The sequence below is a fragment of the Neocloeon triangulifer genome, unplaced genomic scaffold (assembly GCF_031216515.1).
Source record: "Neocloeon triangulifer isolate White Clay Creek 2 clone unplaced genomic scaffold, ASM3121651v1 ptg000012l, whole genome shotgun sequence".
Taxonomy (NCBI): domain Eukaryota; kingdom Metazoa; phylum Arthropoda; class Insecta; order Ephemeroptera; family Baetidae; genus Neocloeon; species Neocloeon triangulifer.
In genome coordinates, this window is record NW_026775554.1 from 15,296,820 (window position 1) to 15,315,138 (window position 18,319).

Below are 18,319 nucleotides of genomic sequence, written 5' to 3' on the forward strand. Positions count from 1 at the left end.
CCGCTATTTTTTATCCGGCCCGTTTGCCCGGCGCGTGTATAGCCGCGAATTTTTCTCGCCGGGTGACACTTTTGGCGGCGATATCACTCATATTGTGTTCGCCGCTCTCACCATAATGGAGCGGCAGCCCGAAAAATATAACACACCGATACACGCATTCGTAACGTTGCAACTTCGTGACAGCGAAAATAATGTCCCGATGCAGACACTGTTTGTTTCCGCGCTCGTCCTCAATTTATACGTTTTTGTTTTCAGCCAACTGTTTGAATACTTTTCACTTTCCATTAATTAAACCCCAGAGCAAACTCAAATATCAAAAATTGGTGAAGTAAAATAATGCGATTGTTTACGAAGGTCAAACCAGTTAATCTACCAGTGAAAGTTATTTTTGAGAGCAAGGTTAAATCGCAATGATTATAAATGCATGCGGTCAATGTAAAAAGTGTAAAACAAAGTAAGCTAAGAAGAAGTTACAATATCATACAGCAATTTAAGTCAATTTAAAGTAATAAAAAAAGACAATAATTATAAAAAATATATATTACTCTGTATTTAACAAATATTATGTGTCAATTTTGTTTAAAAATAAAACATTTTCCATTAATTTTATTTTAATTTTTTTCAAAATTAAATTTTTCAAGCTTCTTAAAAATTCAATTGCTTCAAAAAAACTGAATTCTTTCTTCTCTAAAAATACCCATCATTTTTTTTAAATAAAAAATATTTTGTTTCTCTGATAAGTATGAATGATATATGTATACTCTTATTAATTATAAAATATGTTGAATGTTAAGAAGCATTTTGCATTCTGAAATAGAAGTTCGAACTGAATTTACGGCTAAAATTAATTAACAAATGATAAATGAACGAGAGAAAGATTGAAAAACTTTGAACATGGACAAAAGTGCATGTAATCACTAATCATGTATTCAAGTGCTTGACTACAGCAAGATACCAACCCAATAGCCAAACGCAAAAAAAATTGTTGACTCCCCCAGTTACCATTCTTTTACTTCCACAAACTAACATTTTGTTCTAAAATTTTATTCGCTGCCATGAATGGTTCAAATTTTGGTCAGTTTTTGATTCAGGCTTATTCACTTTTTGGAAATTTATTTTGAGAAACAAAATTGAAAATTTTTCCTTTTCCAAAACTAGTGCCAAAAATTACCGAAAATGCAGATATTGCGCAGCTAGAAGAATCCTGCTCTCCCTGGAGACAAATATTAAAGTTGCACGCCACATAATTGTGCACAAAAGAAAGTTCGAGGGCGGACGTCGCGGCGAGTAACTCTAATTTTCATACATTATTATTTCCGCCGGTGCAACGTCTCTTTTCAGAACAAAGCGACAAATTTATCCTTCTCGGAATTCCCCGCGCACGCCGAGCAACTTTTATATTTATTAGGCGAATCTTTGCGAGCAAGTGCGTCGGAAGTGTCTCTGCGAAAAATAATAGCGAGAGGGTCATATTATTTTGGTGGGCGCGTCTAGACGACTGGCTGGGGCGCGATCAAAACGATTCGCATTTCTGTTTGTTCCCCCAGAGAAAGGCCCCTGCTTTTTATTTGTCTGCCCGTTTGAATCACTTTTCGATTAACCGCAACGGACGATCAGGGCGACCGGTCGAAAGGTGCGGCCTCAAGACATGTGGAAACAACACAAGTAACTTGATCCCGGTAGCTTTTCGAAGAGGCCGACTTTTTATTTTGTTTTCTGCGAAAGGAGCAAAAAAGAAAGACGTTGATGTTTCTTTGGGAAAAAAGTAAAATATACGGCAGGCACAGCGTCGGTTTGATCATCATTTTATGGAAGTGGTAAAAGAAACTTTTGGCCCCCTCTAAAAAAGTTTTTCATCTCAAATAACAAATTCAATATTCGTTACAGAGCGAGCGAATTTTATATTTTGTGGTAAAATAAAACCCAACTTTTATTTCTTTACAAATTTCCGTATCTCAAATAAATAAGCACAAACTTTTCAAAGCTATAAATTATTTTTTGGAATATGAACTGAAAAAAAAACAATTTTATTTTGAAAGCAGTTTCCAATTTTTAATTTATTAAAACATACTCTTCAGCTCAACGTGTTTATTGGCAGTTCAATATGTCAGGGTATTTTGTACACGTGAATTGATTTTTTTTTAACTAAAATAAAATTAAAATACTAAAAATACCTAGAATAATTTGCAAAAGTTAAAACAACTCTTTGACTCTCGAATAAGACCAGGTTTGTTTTGCAAATAAATCAGGTCTCGTTTGGATTGAGTCTGAATTGAACCTTGTCTAGTTCAAAGAGCAGGCCAAATGTTCTTGCTGATTAATTTGAGTCCAGATATTTGATATTATTATAATAAAACTATATAATCGTTTTCACATGAAAAGTCCGAAAAAAAAAACTAATTCAAAAACCACTGGCAACTTATTCCATTATTTAAATTGAACTTTGAGCTTAAAATTTTGTAATTTCCATTCCAGGAAATTTTGAACTCGGCATAAAACCCGGAAAGAAATTAAAAGAGCAAAAATTTTTTGAAACACATGTTTTTAAGAGGCAATCTTTTCACTGCCTGGTTGGGCGACTGCTTTCAAAAATTTTTCAACATCACTCGGTCAGAAAGCACTAAAAAACAGGTCTGACCACGAGGCATACATACGAGTCCGCTGGGGTGAATTTACATTCGTAAAATATTTTATCAAGGAAATACACGAGAGTTCGCCAAAATAATAATTGCTCTCTGGCAACTCCTCAATGTCCGTGTGCATCTCGCGCGCACTCACTTGGTCTGTTTTTCCGCCGCAGCTTTTACAGCCGCTGAACATCGATTCCGCAGATTTTTCCAGCGCGTGAGTTGCGCTTGTGTGAACGCGGCGGTCCAAATACGCACATACACAATGAACACGCCGGTGGCAGAGTCAATACGCGCGCAAAACACACCTGCGGGAAAAGTGGATTTTCAAAAGCGGTCGCCAAAATTCTGGCAGAGAGAGTGGAATGAAAAACCATCCACATTTTCACTGTGGGCGCGCAGAGAGCTGTTGAAATATTAAAACGATCGAGTTTCACTTTTCGAGGTATATTCATTTTTGCAGCCATCGATCGCGTCACTCTGTGCGAAGTGACGAAGATTCCTGCATAACAAATTTTAGTGGGATTTTTAATCGCTCGATTCCAACGAGCTGGAAAAATGAATTCGTAAATAATATTTTAATATATCCAGCATTCATAGAAAAGATAAGTGTTTTGTAAAAATAAATTGTAAAAGGAGATGAATAAACTTGAATTATTATTAACTTTTGCAAAATTTAATTCTTGTTAATATTTTTTGGCAACTAGAAAATAAAACCATATTTTATGTAGATAATTTTATTTTTAGGTTGATTATGCTCAATCATGTTTTTGGTATGTGAATAAAATCAAAATAATATTAGGATGTAAATTTATGTATTCTCATGAATGTTTAGGCAATTAGCATAGTATGATTATGTAAAAAAAATTTTAATTTAATTTTTCAATCATAACATTTATTGTGCTTTATTGGAGTTCAAAATCGGCTTTCCCTAGATGGTTTTTGAGAGTTATTTTATTGTTTAAGTATAAACAACACACATTTCTCTACATTTTCTGACTGCAGCCCTAAATCATGAGGCTGTGAAATCATTATTTGGGCAAGAATTATTACAGAAATCAATAATGAAAATTATATTTTAATAGTACTACACTTAATGGTGTAATAGTGTACAAGTGGTGTACAATAAACTCTCCATCCTTAAAAAACAGCTCGGATTTGATTAAAAAACCATAATTATAATTTGATGACTCATGTCTGTATAAATTTCACTGTCATTTTTAAATCGTGTAAAATAAATCATTTTAGTACCAAAATTAATGCAACTTGAAAAGGTTCTTTGTCACCATTTACTGAAATTCGATCAACACTTGTAGGTTTGAGAAGTTCAATTTGAGGATTTAATTAACACGTTTTCATATTATACGGCTTCAGGGAAAATCCGTTGGAATTCTCCGCATGTTGCGGATTTTGGTTTAATTTCCTTTACAATTGAACATTTGATGTTAGAATTAAAACAAGCTTACACGACTTCCGTTCAAGTTCAATATTATTTCCAGGAATTTAAACGGGTGCGAACGAGAGCGATCGTGTTGGTTTCAAAGCCTTATTACAAATTGCAAGCATGGCAGAGGCATTTTTGGCGAACCGGCGCTTTGAACGTGCGGCGTGCATCCTTTGATGGATGGTCGGCGGTCTAACTCGCATATGCCGCCGAGGAAATTGGCAAAAGAAGAAGAATGAAATATATTCTCGACGCACAAAGGCTAGCAAATGCGGGCAGGCAGGCGGGGCACATGTAAATAAAATTTCGCCACCGCCGCTTCCAGTGCTGCTTGTGGCGTGTTTCAAATTGAATTTTCGAAAGCGGGAAAGGGGCCACGTGTATTATGCTGGGGGCGCGAGAAAGAAAAAAGGAAGACGAAAAAAATATGTGCATTTGGAATTTATTTATTCGACACACACGCCGAGTCTATTTGTGCGCGATCGAGAAACAATTTTTCACTTGAAACGCGCTGTGACAGCCGGTCCTTTGAATGCCTTCCCGGCAACTAAAAGGCAAAAAATGCAGCGACGGAAACTTTTCGGTAAAAGCAGTCTGGAGTAAAAAAAAACTCTTTCTCACTGGTAAGTAGATTAACGACCGAGATTACGGGGGTCGCGTTTAATTTTTCACGAGGCCTAATTGAAGGAGCTCCGTCTCGGCCGTTGGCTCCATTTCCTTCCGCACGGCGCGCACCATCAAAGGAGAGAAAGATCATCTTGGAGGTGCAGCAGTTTAGCCTCGTTGAACAGGCGGCAGACGAGTCTCAAGCACCCCTCAGCATCTTGCGCGATGCAGTCGGCGCCGCAATTAGGTGTCGCAGTTTGAAATCAAAGTCGTGTCAGCCGGTGTGGGTGCCAATTAGCCGCACACTTGACTCTCGTTGGGTGCGCCATAATTCAGCCTTGCAGACACATCCACGTCTGCCGACCTCGGGGGCATGTTGGGATTTAATGCAGACAAAAGGGAAGGGGAAAATTCATTAGAAATCAGAATTTGTTAGCTCGATTTAAGAAAATAGGTCGGTTTTAACACATAGGAACTTAAACAAATCATATAGTATATAATATTTGTTTTTTAAATTTAATATTTATATAAGTATAAATTCATAAAAAATAAATTTATAATAGTTTTTAAAACATTGTATCTTTATCATAACATTTTTAAATTTTTTTTATAATTTTACATTAAAAAGTTTATCTGGTTTATTTACTTTTATAATCATTAATAAATTTTAATGCCTCAAAAGTATATTTAATACAAAATTAAAAAAAAAAATAATGATTTAAGTTTTATCGTTCCCAACATTTTGATTAACATACAGAAAAATGACAGAAAAATGAACAACGTTTAAATTCATCAGTACTATGCTAATTTCTCTATAGTTATTAAATTGATTTAAAAGTATAATTACTAAAAGAAAAAAAATATAATTTAAATTTGGAATAAATAAATAAAATTTGATTTTTTATATTATACACTGAGTGACATATGCATATTTTTAAACCTCAACAAATTAAAATACAAATTATGCTAGTCAATTGGGAAAAAAGAAAATCAAATGAAATTTTGAGAACAAAATTAGGTATTGAACCTCATGCCAAAAATATAATGTTACAGAATGGTATTCTTTAGCATTTTAAATTTACTAAATTTTAATTAAATTTCAAAATCCATAAAATCAAAATTTAAGCTATAAAAATTGAGTTGAAGATTCTACAAATTTCAAGTCACAATATTATATTTGGCGAAATTATTTGATAATTTGACAAACAATAGCTTTCTCCTGAGCATTCCTAAACAAGGAGTACGATACTGAATCCTTTGTCACGGCTCATCGGCGTTCCTTCCCTTTTGTGTGTCACTTGCCCATTCTCGCCACGCAGCAGTTCCCTGTCCAAACTCTCCTCCCAACGGAGTCCCGGATTCCCCTGCATAGAAATGTGTCGCGGCGCAGTACACACGCTTGAGCGTATGCATAAAAGAGTCGTTAACAGTGCATGCGGCCCATCCAACTCCCCAGATGATTTCAATTCAGCAGCAGTCAGTCAGCGAGAAGTAGTGCAACAGAATGGTTGACACACCGAGAAGAGGGAGGAAGGGTTGAGAGGCGTCGCGAATTCCGATGCCTGTTGATTGGCGTGTGTCCCACTTTCGCGACACCCCAGGCATGTTGATGGAAACGAATTCCAAAATGTTAAATTTGCGGCCGTCTACATTCAACCCAGATAGATTTTGATTTTTCCAATAAAGCGGGAAGAATTTTATTTGATTTTCCTCTCGTTTGTTGTTTTTGCTTATGCAAACGGAAAGAGAGGATGAAAAAATTTGTAGTGGAAAAAATGGACTTGGCAGGTTTGTCTATCAGAGCACTTCAATTAACAAAACGGTTGTCAAATTTGACAATCACTGAAGCGAGTGTTTGACAGGAAGGATTGATTAATAAAGCAATTATGAAAATTAGCAAATTCGTGGTGCGGCAAAACATGCAGGCAATCAGGGAAATGGGCTGCCAATCGACAAATTTGACGCATCAAAGAGCAGCAGTCTTTAAGCCAGCATCTAGAAGTGAGAGAACGTAGGCGATATAACCGGGCGTTTGAAGTGGCGCCGTTCTAATCTGCGTCGTCGTTTCCACTTTAATCTTGAGGTCCTTTAAAATTCAACAGTTTCTTTGTGCGGCCCTCGGGCTGCACGCTTTGGAAATTCAATTTGGTCGAATATAATTGAATTTCTAGGCGCGATTCCGGCCCCGTGTGTCGTAGATCGCTCTGCAAACAGCCCGCCTCTATTTTCATCACAAAGGAACACACTTTGGTGTGCCAAAACAGATCCTGCTGCTGCAGCCGGTCGGTGGAGGAAAAATGCTCTCTTCTCGAATCCTACCCTCTCGAGTTGAAACCCTTTCGCAGACTAATTCTCCGAAGTGGGGCGAACGAATTTTATCATTATGTGTGGCTCGCGTGCAGACGTGGAACTCGCATTTGAAATGAATTTCTCTCGCCATTGTTGCCACTCGCACATCTCGCTGACGCGTTTTTTACTCGGGGGTCTCTTTCGAGAAAGGGCTTTATGCTAAATCTGGTAAGAGAGCATTATGAAGCAACATCTTTTCCTCGTCCGCTCAAACTGCTGCTTCAGTCAGAATATTCCATTTTGAATTACAAGAATACGAAAGAATTTCATCTTGTGCCGTTTCTCTTGAAGTGACTAACAAGATTTATCTTACATGATGAGATACGGATATTTAATTCATTTCAATAAATATTTAATTATATAATTTTGAAATAATTAACATTTCAAAGAATTTCTTAAAAAGTAATTTGGGAAATGTTTGAATTACTATTTTAGCTTAACTTTTGATATTTGATTGCAAATGATCTATTTAAAATAAGTTTATTTTTTGAAATTATGCCAAATTTTAGTAAATCGAGTAAATAATATTTATGTCGGTATAATTTGTTCAAGAAACCCAATGATTCTAAGTATGTACCTGTTCTGTACCTAAAAATTATTTAGAAGTTAATCGTGTGTGGATCATAATTATTTTGGCTAAAGAGACTTTGAGGATAAATTAAGATAAGAAAATAGCAAGGGATTTTTTGTTAAAAAAAAAAAAAATTCAAACCTGATGACAATTAAAAAAAAACTGATGAATAAGAGTTCATTTTTTTATGGAAAGTTTTTCCCCAATGCGAATTTATTATCCTGGACTTAAATTATTTCCGTCAAAGAATAAAATACAATGAAAATTCAAGAGCTTTATAGAGACTACTTTGCTTGAAATGTTGACGAGGCGTCTGGTGCGGAGCTCTCAACTGTAGAGTTTGGAGAATCTGCTTAAAAGCATCTTTTCGCAGGCACTCAGAATTATCGCAAGCAAATTTTGCTGCCATGTGGCGCGAATGAGCCGTCGTAACTTGCGACGGCGTCATGAGCAGCGGTGCCTCGCACTTTTCGAAACGCAGACCGGATGCTGTTTGATTAGCTGGCTGGAAAGGGAAAGCAGCTGCCTAATAAAATATTTTCGCGCTCACGCCAAATGAGAGCTCGAAATGAAATGCAACTCTCTTTCTCTCTCACTCGCAGATGTGCCGTGCGCGAACAAATGAAAAATATCTCTCTCGTGCCAAAGCCGCAGGCGCGAGGAAATTTTCTTTCTGCTCCGCCGCCTGGGGACCAGGGCGAATACGTCTTGATTAAAATGCATAAATCTCGGCCGTCGGTGGTGCCGTGAATGCCAAATGCCCTCTCGCCCCTCTCCGACTGACCCCCTAATCATGCAATATTTATGAGCTCGCACACCTTGAAGGCGAACGTTTGCGAATATAGAAAGAATCACAGGGATCATCGCCTCTCCCCTTTTTTTTCTTCCTCACAATTTTTTCCATCCTCCCACGGTGTCAATTTCTCCGCTCCAACCCTTTCTTGCCGAGGTATGACGAGAATAGTGATACTTTCTCATTCCAAACCCTCTGCTGATAAAAATAGAGAGGCGCCTCTTTCGCCTCATCGTATATTAATGACGCCGGCGGCAACCCGGCGCCTCCGTCGGAAGTTGCCTTGCATTTCCGAGGTAGGCCACCCGCTGAGCCGGCGAGTCCGGCAGGTTGCATATCACGATTTTTGTCATAAAAATAGGTAAATTAGTCTCGATCAAGGTTTTTCACGACCGAGGGTTCATTCATATTGATTTAATTGAAAATCTACAGTTTCTTGATGTGCTGATCAATAAAATCAACAAAAATTTGATGCTACATTTTTGTAGAAGAACTACTGTTTTAGAAGAAAAATATCATTTAAATACATTTTGCTTTAACATTTTTAGATAAAATGATTACTATTATTTATAATGTTTTATTTATTTATTATAAATTCATGTTATTTTAAAAAAAAATTTATATAATAACCCTATATTTAAATTAAAATTAATTCAATTTATTTTTCATCATTAAATATAATAAAATAAGGAAAGCCTTTATTTAATCTTAGTCTGTATATGTGATATGTGTAAATATGTTTAGACACAATTAATTAATAGCGAAAATATTTAAAATTAACGGATTAAATGAAGGGAATAATTGATAATAATAATTTTAAACAAAATAATTTCATCATTTAAGATGTACATTGTACTCCATTGGACAGTCATATTAATGAATTAATCAAGGACTAGACTAATATGTAGAAATCAGCATGATTATGAGTTAAGCAAAAAATTTAAATAGCTAACGGGAAACTTGTAAACCAAAATTGTCATAACCCTTTTGAGAACCGAGCTACTGTCTTAATGTATGTACTAAAAAAATTAAAAGAGCAAAAATACGATATGATCCTTCTTAAGATGAGTGTCAACTTCTCACTTCTCTTCAGTCGACCAACTTTCACTGGAAATTTGTATTGTTCCCAAGTTCAGCAATCTAAGTTACCCATTAATTTGAAATCTTCGCGCATCGCCCCGAGAAGTACACGCCGCCGAACTTTGCCCTTTCACCCGCGACCACATTCGTCGTTCGAAGGACTCCAATTAATTAACAAAAGGCAAGGAGCGCGCTGTTCTGTATGTAGGTCTGATTCTCGAGTTTCGCGTTGCGTGTCGGCCAAGTTTGTTTGGTGCGCGATTAACGGAGCGTGTAAGTGAGATTTGGCCCGTTCGTGAGTCGGGACGAGGGAGGAATGTTGTGCTCACTCACCCACGACGTGCATCCATCTGGCCACCATGGCCGTGTGGAAGGTGGGCGCGTCGGCGGACACCTCACACCTGTAGCGACCGCTCATCTCGAGTGTGACCGAGCGCAGGACGACCAAGTGCGTGTCGGATTTGTCCATCTGTAAGAAAGCAGAACGTTGCTTGAATCAGAAACAAAGAAAGGCTGGAGTTAAAGACTTGGTGACTCGCAAGATCTGATCGAGAGACTTTTTTCAGTGAGAATGTGAAACAATTTGTTTTTTCATTTATAAAATTTAAAAATTAATTCAAAAACTAGAAGCATAAACTATTTTTTTTCTTACAATATTAAAAAGCTTAAAGGATGAATATTTGTTTTTGTATATTTTTAAACAGCTCTCTGATTGTGAGGTGCTAATCAAATTTGATGAAAAAATTAATCACAGAAGGCATAAATTTTGTTCAAATAATTCTAGACCTTATAGATTTGTTCTCAAAACATATTCAAACGCGATGCAATAAAAAAATCTTTAACATGGAAACAAGATATCACTCTTTACTTGCACAAATTTTATTTACCAGGATAATGCGACCCACTTGCTAGCATTTTATATCTATTCAAATAAATTCTTGGAAGTAGTAAAAAATTTAATTTTCATTCCATTCACTAAGCAGGAAAAGTGTCACGCAAAAACACACGGTCTAGTACTTTACATTAAAAAGAGCACGTGCGAGTGCCTGCCAGCGCTCGGCTGTGACAAGCAAAAATTTCCAATTGAATTTATCCGAGATTAAAGTTTCCACGAAGGGAAATGCATTGGTGGAAAAAATTCAAAAATGCGGAAAAGAAAACTCACGTCCACGTTGAATCCGGGCAAGGGAAAGACGCGGGTGGGAGGCAGTTCTTTTGGGACGAATCTGTAAAACTCCTCCTTGCCGCAGTACCACTTGAGCATGTAGAGGTTGTCGCCCTCGAGGTCGTAGAGGCAACGCAGGTAGACGTCCGTGCCCACGCTCACCGTCGGAGGCACCTGGATCGACACGTCCTTTATGCATAACGCCCCTGCAACAAAAAAGCAGACGATTTGTTTCAAAATGCGATGCGAACTTCACAGTTAAGTATTCTGCGACAAAAATATTCCCATAAATAAAGTCTATCTTTGTTCATTCAGTTTTCAGTAGATTTGAATGATTACAAAAACTTTTTGTCCTGTGTACGCAATGAAATTAATTATTAATCTTTTTATATCTAAATAAATAAATACAATTAATTAATTTTGACGTTTGTAGACTTGATTAATTGCCCTTTCAGACCTCTCTAAAATTAATATATATAAGTTTAGTTGATCAACAAAGACAAATAACTTTTTAATGAAGAATAATGATATTCTAAGTATTTCATCAAACGCGTTGGGAATTTCAATACAAGAGAAGCTTTTGTTTTTAGCAAACATATATTTTAGGACTCTGCTCTGCTCCGTTTGACGTCACATTTGGAGTTTGAAACCCGATTCTGTGGTGTGTACATGACATATAGAATATACATAGTGAAACTCATTATTGAGAGCGACATTGCTCTTTGTTAAATAACAGTTATCACAACCTGAAGGGTTGAGTTGTGAATATCTATTAGGAAATATACATTTATTGAGATGAGGAGATATATTGTACCATTTAAATTTAATTCATGGTTTTTAATTGTTCAATTGAACCATCTTAAAATGAAAGAAACCGGATTTTTAAATACAAACCAAAAACAAATCGTTTAAAACTTGAAATATCTTAACTTCGTTGATATTTTGTAGAAAATATTTTTATTTTTAAGCTGCATATATTGCAGATTTATATAAAAGTCAATACTAAATAAATCTAAAAACGTAACAGAGGGGAATAAATGAATTTTTAACAAAAAATTTTTGCCCTGTCCATGAACCCAATAAAATTTCATTTGCAACTAAATTTTTAGTTGCAAATTGAATTTTTTTTTGTGATTAAGCTTTTTTCTTAGATTTTTATACTTCAAGAATATGCAACGAAGAATAATTATTAGAAAGAAAAATCAAATTTTTCAATCATATTATTAAGCATGTTAATTGATTAAAATAATGGCTTCAAACTATTAACATAATTATCATTATAGTAATGGACCTGTTTAAAATTTTTAGGAATAAACTCCAAGAATTAATTTTCCTGGGGCTGCCATGAAGAGATAACGGTGGGTAATTAAATTATCAATCAGCCAACAAGTGTCAAACGCATTTTTAATTATTAATAAAGTTGTGAAGGCACCAGGCTGGAAGAAACTGAGGGCGAAGATTCAAAGCAGCGCCTTCTAATGAAAGGCTTAAAAAGACGGCGGGGTGCCTCAAGGGTAATTTTGCCTGTATTGATTAACAGATAAGAAAATAAATACACAGGCAGCCTCTCGCGGGTTGCACGAGGCTATGTTTTATCTCTTCTCTCTCGCGACGTCGTCCAGGGAAAACACACGCCTCCGCTCCATAACGAAATTAAAGATTTCGGAGAGGGCCCGAGATGAACCTCGTCGTCTGCTTAATCACTCTTGAAACAGTCCGTGTGCCTGCTTACTTAGGGATTAAGCCGAGCACTTGAACTAGATCCCCAATCAAGGGAAATTTATTTGCAGCTCCAGCGAGCAAGCGAGCGCAGCCATTTCGAAAGGCACTGCTTTTAATCTTGCAAAGAGTTTCTGGTCAGTGTCGTTTCGCTCGAAATATTCATGATCCGAAAACTTTCTGCTAACAATAGAAAAGCTGACGGGGGCAATTATAGATCTCAAAATGTTCTGAGCAATTAAAATATGCCAAATTTGTGAGAGAAAAATTTATTGAATTAGTATAATTATAAAAGTGTTTTACCTGTGAAAAGTTTTATTTTTTAAATCTTGCTATCAGTTTTCTACAATGATATAAAAAAATTAATATCTCATGGGAAAAATTAGGAACTGATGATAAAAAAAATTATGATAAATGCCACGCACTTTTTTGTGTGCTTGTAATTTATAATTATTGTAAATGTACATTCATCACAATGGATGGAACTGTGATCCTTTGAATGATTTTTCTATAATAACTATTCAATATTTAATGCCCTAAAATATAAGGAAGTGTATTTTTTTCAATTCAAGCTAAATTCATTAATGTTAATAATAATAATAATAATAAAAAATGTTTAAGGAATGTTCATTTAACTGACCTTTGTTGAGCCTCATTATACATTAAATAAGAAATTGAATTAATATATTGAAGTAAATTAAAAAATTTCATAAATAGTAGCAAATTTGCACTGCACGTTTTGTTTTTGGTTTTTTAGCACCGGAAAATCCAATTACGTTGTACTTGAGCTTAAGTACTTTTCATTACGTATGATATATTAACACGACACTTTTTCTGTTGGCACAAGGTATGTAGGCTGCGATATTATATTGCAAAAGATTTGGAATCGAGTGCTGCGAAGGCAGAACACGCACATTTTTACACCCATCGCCGGAGTTAATATCGTAAAACGCACTCGGCAGTCGTGATTAAAGCGTGAGTCGGCAGACTTTGCCGCCATAAACCCACATACATATATATCCGTGAAGGATAAAGCTAAATTAATAACGCAATGAGCGAGTGTATGTTGTCCGGGAGCACTTCATAAAATAATAATAATTTTTGTAGCGAGACAGAGGGAGATAAAATGCTTTTAAATTTTACTGCGGGCTGAATTAGCATAGTTAACGAGCTATGAAATATCCGCGTGCAGATAAAACAAATGATACAGGATGAGACGGTCGGAATTCGGCGCGCTCAGAATTAATGCCGAGAGGCGCTCCATTATTGCCAGCGGGCGCTTTGTTGCGCTGAAGAGGGCCTGCCCATAAACACGACTGTTAATGCTGCCTTTATGGCCTCAAATTCAACTTGATGTGGCCCTTTTATTCGCTAGAATTAGCATTAAGCCGACGCCTCGCGTCCTCAAATGTGCCTATTTTTGAAGACGCCGCCATAGCTGCGATGTAATTTGAAAAAGCTCATTACCTTTTGCAAAAATTGGCGAGGAGAATGTTTTTTACCAGGAGATTTGAAGATGATGTTTCAATTTTAAATAACAGGAAAATTTTGAGAATGTCGTCGTTTAAGAATTATTCTATATTTTATTAAATTTTTTTCTTTGTGGAGATGAATTTTTCTGTCTCTAGGCTCAATTTTAAATCGAATTCGTTCATTGGGAATCAATAGATAGTCATTCTCGTGAGTGATTGATAATTTATTAAATTATTAGATCATGTGAAATTCTATTGAAGGTGTGAATATATTATAAAATCAAGATTTATTTACAATAACAATGGAAACAAGCAGATTTTTTTTTTTTAAATTAGAGAGGCATAACTTTTGTCAAAGTGTACAACACAAAAAATTTAATTATTATTTAAGAAAAAAAAAATTCAAACAGATAAATATTTTTTAAAAGAATAAAAAATATTGTAATTTATTAGGCTTGTTAAGTATTTAAATTTAAATTTTTTTAATTTTATGTTCACAAATCAAAATAATGCACATGCATGTCTTAACCAAGCTCAGAGGCTGATTTTTCAGGAAGACGGTAATTGATCGCAATTAACAAAAGCTCTCCTGATGGAAAAACAATTTGATGGATGGCTTCCCCTGTTCCCTCCAACCAAAGTTTGATCGCAAATCCAATCAAAAGTATCTAAATCTGAACCAAAAAACAGGAAGGACGGCTGTCTGTCTTGGAAGAAGCGGAGGCGGAGGAAGAAGAGCCTCTCTCTCTCTTCTCTTTTTTGCTTTTCTCGGGGATGAATTAGCCATCGCCGATAAAGTAAATGTATGCACTTGGCACATCAATATCTTTTTCGTTCTCAGCAGGTAGAGAGCAAAAGCGCGCCGGGCGCGAGAGAGCTCCATTTATCTTCCTTTCTATTTCCTCTTTTAAACGCCCTCTCGGCAGCGTGTGCTCTCTTAGTTCAATTCCATTAGGGTAACAAGCGAGCGAGCGAAAAAGGAGCAGGATAAGAGAATGAAACGCATACGCAATCACTCAAACGGCGTCGCTCGCCGGAGACCCCTCTTGTTTCACCGCCGTGTTCCTCATTGAAAATTAATGAACGAACGCCCGCCGAAGGAAGTGCGCACCGTCGAAAACACGGCCCGGATCATAATTTAGTAGCCGATAATGAAACGACCCCTGGCACGCATGCAACCGGTGTCTCGGGCGCCTTGGGCCCATTTGCATTCGACTCGATTTCAACACCATTCTTCTCATCCTCTCCACCGTGCTCATCTTGATAAAAGACAATAGAGTAAAACATCAAACACTCACTTAACCTATAATCAGCTCTTCAGTTTATTTGCATTTTTTATTATTATTATTATTTTTGAACATTTTTTTATGCATAAAATTTTTTTTAACTGCTGTTAAATCTGAGGTCGTTGATCATTCTATCCGTGAGATGTGAAAATAAATTGAAAATTATATTATAAGATGGAGAAATTAGTGCATTGCCATGGGTTTTCTCAAATTCTATTTAATGTGCAATGAAATTTTTAGTCAAGTTTTGAGGTTTCATAAATTTTCATGCTCAATTGTCTATGAAAAATGGAATGCAAATTAATCTAATGATTTGTTGAAAAACAAATTTTTTGTGTGAAACCACTAAAATTTGTCATTCACTAAAAAATACCACTTTTTAATGAATTTGACGGAATTTGAACCAATTTTTAAATTGAATTTTTCGTTTATCTTTAATAATTTTTTTTATAAACATCTTACTTTTTAAAGCCTTTTTCACTCATTTCCGTCATTGTATTCTATAATAATCTTTTTGATTTCAAATCTCTAGCAAAAAATTACGCTAAAACAAAAAAAGCTCTGCATACAAATTTAATTGCCTGAAAAACATTATTTTATTTTTTTTATCACAGACAAGCCATTGTGAAACTTTTTTCGTTAAGAAAAATAGGAGGCAAATATTCTTTAGGTCCGCCAACCCACCTCACGGATTTTCCTGCCCAGAGAGAAAACATTCAGGTGGATTGTTTGTTTGTAAAGCTCGTTATAGGAACAAAAAGTTTTTTTTTTAGTTCGTCGGACGTAAAACAAGTCAAAGGGGTTGGAGTTAAAGCCAAGGGATTTCGCGGCACAACAATAAACAATTAGTCGATGGGGCTGAACGCTTTTTAATTCGCGACCGGCTCTACTAACTTTTCGCTCTCGCAAAGTTGGTTTGCTCAGCGGGCAAAAAGCGGTGGCGAGCGCAATAAAATTAATGGTCCTAATCCTTTCGTCTCGCTGAGAGCGGCCGTTTTTGTTGGCATCGGCGAGATAAACTGCAGCAGCAAACAAAAAGAGCTAAGCTTATTGATTGGCTTCGATACAATGTCAATTACTCTTCCATCCGCCGACCCTGAGTTATGGCTCCACGTGGTGTTCGTCGGAGTGAAAGAAGCATGGCTACGGTCCTAATACCAGCTCAATAAGAAGATCAAAGTGGATTTCCACTGACACACGTGGCATTCGGCGAAAAACAATTTTGAATTTTCACCCCACTTCCTGAATTGCCTTCTTTTATCTCCGGTGGATTGTTATTTTCCCTGGGGCACGAAAAAGGAGAGCTAACTTTAATGATCTAGCTCGACAACAACAAACGGCCATTCAGCCGCCGAGGTTGCTCATTAGCCTCATTATTTCGCACTCTCGACAGTGCTTTTCTCGCCTCGGGGCTTGATTTCTTTTTTCGCAGGGGCACTTTCGGCCGGAGAATCTCAAGAATAAATTATGAGGCGAAATTACTCGCAATTTGGCTTTTATTGCGAGTGGAGGGAGACAGAAAACGTGCTTTTCCCGTCTGACAAGAGCGTATTCCAGCCATGAAAGATGTAATTTTTGTAAAAAAAATGTTTCTCTTGAGGCAGCAATTTGAGCAGTCTGGGCGAAAGACGCGTCAAGTGCTGAGAAGATTTCCTTCTAACGTTAAAAGCAGGTTTCAAGGAAAATTTTTAAGCGCTTTCCTCTTCTGATATAAACAACAAATAATGTAAATTTAAAATGAATAATGATAAAATTAAAAAAAGAAATTCTGCGCACTTTCAGGGATTCAGTTTTGCAAAATTTTATGATCAATTATTGCTAAATTCAAGTTCTTTATATAGCATGAATTACTAATTTATTCATTAAAATATAAATGCAAGCTTCTTAAAATGAAACAAGAAGAAAATTTAAAAAATAAAACATGCTTTATGTGCAATCAAATAAATAATTAAAGTAGCAAGTTTTTTTATAGAATTTAAATAAATATTGTTGTGTATTTTTAAATTGAAAAAAGTGTGCCAACTTCTTCGAATTGAATTGTTTAATTCAATATTTTTTTAACATCTTAAAAATTCTAATTTATAACTCAAATTTACTTTCATATAAATTGATGATTTATTGCGTCTGGACTCGGAGAGAAAATAGAATCTTTCAAATTCTTTCCCTCATATTGGCGAAAATCAATCCATCCAAGCAGTAAAAGTTTTTTGTGCTTCAAATTCCAAAAAATTCCTCTCTGGAAATAAGCATTTGTCGAGCCTCTTTAACATTCCTATCATTATTCTCAATATACGAGCTAGAGCCTTTCCTTCAAACGAGGACAAAAACGCGAATTCCCGGCAGCTTGGAGAGGCGTTATCCGGGCTGTATGTGTACATTCATTTCAAAAGCAGCAGTGGCTGTTCGGAGCTTCACGGAACAAGAGGGAAAATGATTTGTTGACTTTTTAGCAGCGCAAACAACAAACAGACATTCATTTCAGTGGCGCTGAATCTGTTTGCGCGATAAGAATTATGAATTGCAATTGCATTCTGAAGCGAGAGTCGGTGCTGGTGGTGACGGACAGGGTGTTGTGCGTTTCCATCCCGACACAGCAGATAGGTCTGTGAGTGATGCGCCGACACAACCAGTGCACGCCACTTCATTATTGTACATATACGAATTAAACGCCGTTTATCACGAGTTGGAGCACAACAAACAACTCTTCACCTGTGCGTGGCACTGCACCCTTGATAATTGTTGCCTGCCACTGAGGCTTTCCCCGGAAAAAAAGGAACACACATCGTGACTCTCGCAATCGGCGCAAATTTATGCATGGCTTGCTCGTCCCTGCATAGAGAGCCTGTTTTGCAATTCATATCTGGAAAACAACAAAACAAAACGATGTGAGTGTGGTGTTGAAATTTTCAAAATAAAACTGGCTTAAATTGCAGCGACCAAAATATTTAAACTAGAGTCGATAAAAAGCTGATTTAAAAAGGTGATTTACTTGCTAAAGAGTTATTTAATGCCAATATTCTTACAAAATTGATTGCTTTTTTGAAAAATTGTCAGTTTATTAAAATATTTATTTAGATTAAATAAAAAAATTAAAAAAAAAATTATAAATGAACATAAATAAAACATTCATCCTCACAGCCTAATTTGATATTTATAGACCATGAAATAGGTGCAATTAAGAATAATAATTAATAATACCTTAATAAC

The 18,319-nt window shown here is 36.1% G+C and overlaps 1 protein-coding gene across 2 annotated transcripts in view; it reads right to left on the minus strand.

Moving 5' to 3' along the window:
- The window catches only part of LOC132196997 (uncharacterized), a 172,351-nt gene that overhangs the window by 16,579 nt on the left and 137,453 nt on the right, over nt 1-18,319 (minus strand). For both annotated transcript variants that reach the window (XM_059620002.1, XM_059620001.1), the window contains exons 2-3: nt 10,636-10,841; nt 9,804-9,939 (exon numbers count right to left, since the gene is read on the minus strand). In XM_059620002.1, coding sequence (XP_059475985.1) covers nt 9,804-9,939; nt 10,636-10,841 — 342 coding nt within the window. The remainder of the gene's footprint in view (nt 1-9,803; nt 9,940-10,635; nt 10,842-18,319) is intronic.